Source organism: Solanum dulcamara, chromosome 2 (assembly GCF_947179165.1).
Source record: "Solanum dulcamara chromosome 2, daSolDulc1.2, whole genome shotgun sequence".
NCBI classification, from domain to species: domain Eukaryota; kingdom Viridiplantae; phylum Streptophyta; class Magnoliopsida; order Solanales; family Solanaceae; genus Solanum; species Solanum dulcamara.
In genome coordinates, this window is record NC_077238.1 from 14,114,219 (window position 1) to 14,122,542 (window position 8,324).

General features: G+C 33.3%; 1 protein-coding gene across 1 annotated transcript; it reads left to right on the plus strand.

The window, feature by feature from the left end:
• Positions 1-3,664, plus strand: LOC129870292 (uncharacterized). Its single transcript, XM_055945022.1, has 4 exons — positions 1-1,219; positions 1,325-1,455; positions 3,127-3,250; positions 3,354-3,664. Exons 1-4 carry the CDS (start codon positions 1-3, stop codon positions 3,662-3,664), a joined length of 1,785 nt encoding a protein of 594 aa, XP_055800997.1.
• Positions 3,665-8,324: the final 4,660 nt, after the last annotated feature.

The window sequence follows — 8,324 nt, forward strand, 5'->3', positions numbered from 1 at the left end:
ATGTTTTTCGATGGAGCATCAAATTCCAAAGGAGTTGGAATAGGAGCGGTTTTGATTTCAGAAAAGGGTCAATATTACCCAATTTCAGCCAAGATTAGGTTTGATTGCACCAATAACATGGCAGAGTATGAAGCTTGTATTCTCGGACTTAGAATGGCCATAGACATGAACGTCAAAGAGCTTTTGGTCATAGGTGATTCTGATTTATTGGTTCATCAGGTGCTAGGAGAATGGGCTACTAAGAATGTGAAAATCCTTCCTTATTTGCATTGCATAAAGGGGTTGAGTAGGAAATTCACAAGTATTGAATTCAAACATGTCCCTCGAGCTCAAAATGAATTTGCCGATGCTTTGGCGACAATATCCTCTATGATTCAACATCCAGACAAGAATTACATCGACCCTATCAAAGTAAAATTACATGATAGACATGCGTATTGTTTTCATGTTGTTGAGGAAATGGATGGAAGACCATGGTACTATGACATCAAGAGATTGATAGAGGCACATGAATACCCTGAAAATGCCACGAGCAAGTTGAAACGGACTTTAAGAAAGATGGCCAATCATTTCTTTCTTAATGGAGAAATTTTGTATATGAGGACTCCAAATTTAGGATTGCTGAGATGTGTTGACGCCAAGAAAGCGATGAGACTTTTAGAAGAAATATATGCAGGAACATGTGGACCTCATATGAATGGGTTCACTCTAGCTAAGAAGATCTTAAGAGCTGGATATTTTTGGATGACCATGGAGAGAGATAGCATTCGATACGTGCAGAAGTGTCATCAATGCCAAGTGCATGGAGATTTTATACGAGTTCCACCAAATGAGCTCAATATTATGGGTTCCCCATGGCCATTTTCCGCTTGGGGCATGGATGTAATTGGACCCATAGAGCCTCCTGCATCAAATGGACATCGTTTCATCCTTGTGGCTATTGATTATTTTACAAAATGGGTCGAAGCTTCGACATATAAGGCAGTAACTAAGAAAGTCGTGGCAGATTTTGTTCGTAACAATATCATTTGTCGATTTGGGATTCCAGAATCAATTATAACAGATAATGCGGCCAATCTCAATAGCGATCTTATAAAGGAAATTTGTGAGCGATTCAAGATTGCTCATCGAAATTCCACAACTTATCGGCCACAGATGAATGGAGCAGTTGAAGCAGCAAACAAGAACATCAAGAAGATTTTGAGGAAAATAGTGGATGGTCATAGATAATGGCATGAGAAGTTACCATATGCTCTGCTCGGTTATCGTACCACAATCAGAACTTCCACTGGGGCAACTCCTTATATGTTGGTTTATAGTTCAGAAGCAGTAATACCTGCTGAAGTGGAAATACCATCTTTAAGGATTATTCAAGAGGTCGGTTTAGATGATGCAGAATGGATTCACAGCAGGATTGAACAGTTGATGCTCATTGATGAGAAAAGAATGGATGCAGTTTGTCATGGTCAACTTTACCAAAACAGGATGGCAAAAGCATTTAGCAAGAAAGTCAAGCCTTAACAGTTCACACCAGGACAATTAGTATTGAAGAAGATATTTCCTCACCAAGGAGAAGCTAAGGGGAAATTTGCACCAAACTGGCAAGGTCCTTACATGTTTCATAGAGTATTATCCGGAGGAGCAGTAATCTTGGCAGAAATGGATGGCACAGTGAGCACGAAGCCAATCAACTCAGACTCCATCAAGAAGTACTACATCTGAAGACATCAAGACTGGCTTTTATTTTTTTTACTCTTAAATTCCATGTAAACAGAACTACGTATCGACCTGACTTCCCTCGGAGGGATACGTAGGCAATCCTTGCCGGATTCGATCCCTTTATAGTTTCACTTTTCTATTGTATTGAACTACGTCCTGACCTGATTCCACTTGGATACGTGGGCAGCCTGAGTCAGGCTTGGTCATTGTACTGCATAATGTTCATTTCTTATCCACGAACTACGTGCAGACCTGATTCCCATTTGGAGATACGTAGGCAACCTTAAGGGTTCGGTCATACCTTAGAAAACTCTCCTTTAGTTAGGTATCATTAGAACGTGAAGGATCTCGCGAATAAGTCAAGAGAAGCATCATCAGAAGACAAGATTACAAGAAAGATTACATTTGGATATGGAGAAACAAGATTGACTCCAAATCATGTCATAACCTTAAGATGATCAAGGATTACTCTCTCTCTCTCCCTCTCTCTCTCTCTCTCTCTATATATATATATATATATATATGATATACTCTTTTTTCAAAAAACAAACTATTATTTTTATTCATTTATTTACTTATTTATTTATTTTTATTTATTTATTTATTTATTTTAAAAATAAAATAAATGCTTCTCTACTATTCCACCTACTAAGTCTCTAGGATAAGATACTAGGACGGACTATAGAGGTATTGGAGGTTCCTGGTGACGAGGCCTGAATCAGCGAGTCGATACAAATCAACACCCCCTCCTAAAAACTAAAATTTTCTTTGAGCGCAGGAAAACAGAAGATCGAGGAAGACAACCTCAAGTCTAGAGGATGACTGCAGACGCCATTCGACTTCTCAAAATCATAAGCCAAAATATTCTTCCCTTTATTTATCAGAAATACTGTATACTTCGATGTGCTGTCTAAAGGATTTCCCTTTAAATCTTTGCAGGTACGATCGAGATCCGGATCAAAACACTGAAGACAAGGGGCCCCCCATAGGATAAATAGGATAGTTTACTTTTCTCAAATATAACTCCATCAATTGGAGCTTGTCTTCTAACCTCGTCAACAACTCCTCTGTCGGAGAAGATCGCCTAACTGCGTCAAATAAGCTCCCTCGATTGGAGAACGCCATCTAACACCATTCAAAACTCCGTCGATCGGAGGCTGTATATAGCAAACATCATTCAAACTCCGTTGTCTGAAGACTGTATATAACAAATATCATCTAAACTTCGACGTCTGAAGACTGTATATAACAAATATCGTCCAAACTTTGACGTCTGGAGGCTGTATATACCAAACAGTCCAAACTCCACCATCTAGAGGTTGTATATAGCAAACCTCATCAAACTCCTTCGATCAGGAGCATGTATACTACAACGTCGTACATCTACAATTAAATTTACATTTCCAGTTTTACACCGCCGGATACAGGCGTTACTTTACAATCTCTACACCGCCGGATATAGGTGTTACATTACAGTTTTACATCGCCGGATACAAGCGTTACATTACAATCTCTACACCGCCGGATACAGGTGTTACATTACAGTTTTACATCGCCGGATACAGGCGTTACTTTACAAGTTTTACATCGCCGGATACAGGCGTTACATTACAGTTTTACATCGCCGGATACAGGCGTTACATTACAGTTTTACACCACCGGATACAGGCGTTACATCTACAAGTTTTACACCGCCAGATACAGATGTTACATTTACAAGTTTTACATCGCCGGATACAGGCATTACATTTACAAGCTCTACACCGCCGGATGCAGGCGTTTACATTACTATCACTCCACTAGACGGAGGACACCACATTACTACATGGAACTCCCATTAAGCAACAAACTAGAGCAAGCTAATGGAATGACAAGCATCCCTAGCTACGCCAAGGATTCTCTGTCGAAACTCAACTATACGCGATTCTTCAAGTTTTGGATTTGAATAACTCTTTCATGTCTCAGCATCACCATGACTCGATACTGGGGCAATTTGTTTTGAAAATTCATATTCTTTTCTCTACCATAGGTCTTTAGTAGAAATTACTATGGAGCGTTTTCTCATTCCAAGTTTGTTTCTTAGAATTACCTTCGACCTAATTTTCCACATCCTAGAATATGCTAATAACCTCGGTTCGAGCGTTGATCATATTCATTTTATTCGTGCTAACATTCCCATACGTTCATCACTCGTAAGAACTCGATGTCACCATAATCCAACACTGGGGCAAATTTTGAATTTGATCAAAATTTGTTGTGATTCTACAATCCAGAACTACACACAACTTGATTCTCGTATAACCAGAGATATGTAGGCAACTTGAAACTGAAGTATCGGTCGCAATATTTTTTCAACTCCCACTCATTTCATTAGGTCTCTCTGAGGTTGTCTCATCGGTCAGACAAAATCGGCTACTCCGTCAAATTTCTTTGCTCGTCAATTCATCCTTCATTCCCAAGCAAAGAAGGGGCAGGCTGTTGACAGTCAATTTTGACCGACCTATAATTATTTTTCGAATCACTATCTTAATAGATAGACATTTTTTAAAATTATTTTCTTGTATTATATATATATGTATAAATTTATATTTTTTAGTTTTTACAAAATAATAATAATAAAAAAAAATCATATATTTTGGATTTCATAGCTTATAATATTTTTTTTATTTGTTAATATTATTAACATTATTTTTTATCATTTATGAAAATAACAAGCTTTGTACATTCAAATATTTTTCCACATTATTTAGTATATATTATACGTGTGTGTATTTTCTTCATATAAAATATTACTGAACTAAGTATATTTTATCAATTTACTTATTCATATTTATTTGTGCATATCGCATACCTAATTTAATACGACTTATATACATATGCATATAAAGTTATTACTTATTTAAGTTTATTGTGGATTTTAGTTAGTACGTATGTCATACATCTATTTTAGTGTGCATACATTGCAACATATATATATATTTGTATAGTATATACATGAGTATTTTCTTTATATAAAAAATATATTATTTACTAAGTTTATTTTATAATTTTACTTATTCATATTAATATATACGTATTACATATCTATTTTAATATGTTTTATGTGTATATGTATATATAAAAGGGTTATTATTTAAGTTTATTATATATTCTTACTTGTTTATGTTAATATATATTACACATCTATTTTTAGTACATATTATATACATGTGGTATTTATATATATATATGTATATATACACATGTATTTATATAGTATGTACATGCATATTTACTTTATATATATAATATTACTACTTGATGAAGTGTATGATTTTACTTATTCAATATATATATATATATATATATATATTTGTATAGTATATTAATTAGATGACTATCTATTCAATTTTCCTCCATTTTATTTTAAGCATAGTCTTTTTATCCAATTTAGTACATCTCTAATTAGTCCACTTCCAATTTATTTCAATTCTAGCCTAATCAAATGTAATGTGGTCTAATTTTAAATCTCAATTTTAATCTTGTCCGTTCATTGACTTAATCTATGGACATGACTAATCCTAATATTTTTCTTCCTATTTTTCTAATTACTCACTCCCCAAAACCCTATGACATTATTTGGGTCATCTTCTCCAAAGGAGAAGAAGACAACCATAGACGCCGCCTCCCTATCTCTCAATTCATTTCCGTATCACCACCGCGACATCACCAGAAGATGAGAACACAACCACCGCCGCACAACCATCGTGCAGCAGCTCCGCCGTCAGCCACCAATGGAGGATAGCACGCGAGCAGCAGCTGCAGTGACGCCAACAACAATACGCAGTAGCCACAACATTTTTCGGCAAGCTCTTCTTCTCCTAGAAGTTGCTGATAACAGCAGCAACCTTCAACAATGGCGGCCACCAGCTGCAGTGAACAACAACGAACCAAACGATCTCCGGCGACGATGTGCAGCAGCGACAAAGCACGGACAGAAGCTCCTCAACGACGGCAGCGCCGACCTCCTTTTCCGATGAGCAGCGCCTCCATGAGACAAACAAAACAATAAATCGAAAACGAATCTTCATAGATCCGTAATTATATATATATATTATGTTATTTTTTTTATTTATTTTTTGCAAATCTAAAATTGTGTATATGTTGGTATGATTGCATTTAAATTTTATGTCATTATATGTGTATATAGATATATATGTTATGTTCCTTGCAAATAAAAATTTCATAAGATTGTGGCGTATATGTTGGTATGTTTGTATTTAAAATTTAGTATACATATGTCATGTTTCTTATAAATCTAAATTTCATATGATTGTTGTGTATATGTTGGTTTGATTATATTTTGTATTCTAAGTTCTTGATAAGTTTCTTGTTTGGATGATCTAGATCTTCTCATATTTAACTATGTTTACAGATTTTTGTTTTTAACTAATATTGGGCTGTTCATAATTTGATAAACTCAAGATTTAAAGATTTTTGTTCATTCTTAATCTATTGAGATCACGGATCATGTTTATGTTGTTTTGACCATGTTCATGTTCATGCTCATATCACTACTTTTTAATTATGCACAAGTTTAGATCGTTCTATTGAAGACGGATCTTTACAAATCCTCTCAGGTATTATCGTTTTAATTATTAGTGATTTAAACATTATTTGTTGAAGATTGATTTGTTTACAGATCTAATATAATTTTTGTGGTATTATTTGCTATGTCAAGATCATAAGTCGTTAAGTTTAATTTGTCTACGGATCTAATATGAGTTTTATGATGTTGTTCGTTATGTGAAAATCGTGAAATTGATAATCTTGCCTTAACTCGAGTTCAATGATTTTATTTTAGTTGTGATATAGATCTACGAAAATTTGACTCTGAATTTTTGTTTGACACATTTATGTTAAAAAGTTATAATATTTTTATATTTTTGTTTGGATCCATACAATTGAATTTATTTTCTTATAAAATCTGAAGTATCATCACACTTTAACTTTTGTTTGAATATTTGGTTGAATAATTGCTGTACATTTATTGATAGTGGATCCCTTGGCATGATCCTTTTGACTTATGAAACATCTTTTGAATAAAGTTTTGATCAAATCTAAAAAGAAGAGGTGGTTTTGATTTTTGTGGAGAGAATTTTGAAAATATTGTCATATTTTTGAAATGAAATACACTATCACTGACTTATTTGTCAAAGGTTTGAAATTCAAAATCTAGCCAGTAGATTTTTTTGATTTCATGATCTTTTATCCATGTGTGTATCACTATAAAAAGAGACACACACAGACAGAAAGGGAGAAGAAAAAAAAAGGAAGAACAGACAGAGAGAACAGATACACAAAACAGACAAACAGAGAGAAAAGACAACAAACAGACAGAATAAAAAAGGACGAAACACGTAAGAAAAAAATACATTAGAACACAAGAGAGCTTTAACAAAATACTAATTGCTTTTAAATTCTTTTCTTTTGCCTCTTTGCCACTTCGGCTTGTTTGGATCTTGGATATTGCTACCGCTTTCGTTGACATAAAACTCATAATAACCTGTTAGTACTTTCTTTTCCTATTTTATTGTACTGTCCTTACTCTAGGTTCTTACATATTATATCTTGTCAAAATAAATACATGAAGTATCCAGGTTAGTTCCCACTTTCTTTGATATATTAGTTTATTATTTTTGAAATGTGTTCTTGTTCTATTTGCTTGCTTTGTTGTAGCAAATTATATAATTATGATATACCTCTATATATATTTGTATATTGGTTGTGTTTTCTTTATGATTTAGCAGGGCTTGAACTTCAAAGTTCAAGACACGAGGAGTGCGAAAGTTTAAAATGTCACTATTTCGTTTACATTTTGTATTATTTGTCCATTTACCTTTTGTTTTAATTTTGTAATAATCTTGTAAACTCTACTCTTCATAATAATAATAATGAAATTGGGGATAGTCTAAGGGGAGGGGAAATCTACGTGCTACTTGCAATTTTTTTTACTTTGACACAAATTTTATGTGGTTGCGTGCGCTAAACAAATATACCAAAAGAAATTAGTTATTTTAATTATTTCTGTTGACTTTCAGATTTTAATTTTAAATGAAATACGTTTACCACACAAATAAATATTGATAAACCCTATACTTTAATTAGTTTATCAATTTTAATATTTTCATATATTTATATATACTAAACAACATGCCCAACTCTTGTATATTTTATTCAAACTATCAATCATTCTATTATTACATATCATGTACACACGCTTTCGATAGATAATTTCCAGCATGTTAATTAAATCATATGTCACGGTTTAAGCGTAATATTTTCAGTATATTAATTTTTATAGAAATCATGTTTAAGATTTAATAAGTTTAATAGGCTACTTTAATAGATACAATACCTATTTATTTGCTAATAAATATTTTTATAATATTATGTCATATAGAACTATGTTTATAGAATTGAATAATATTGCAAGCATATAAAACCAATATTTTCACCGTAAGAAATATACATAAATCACGTCTTTAGTACTTAATGAATATTCTTAGTATTTTTATAAGAGTTAATTTATGCTTACAAGATTACAAATATATTTTTATCATATT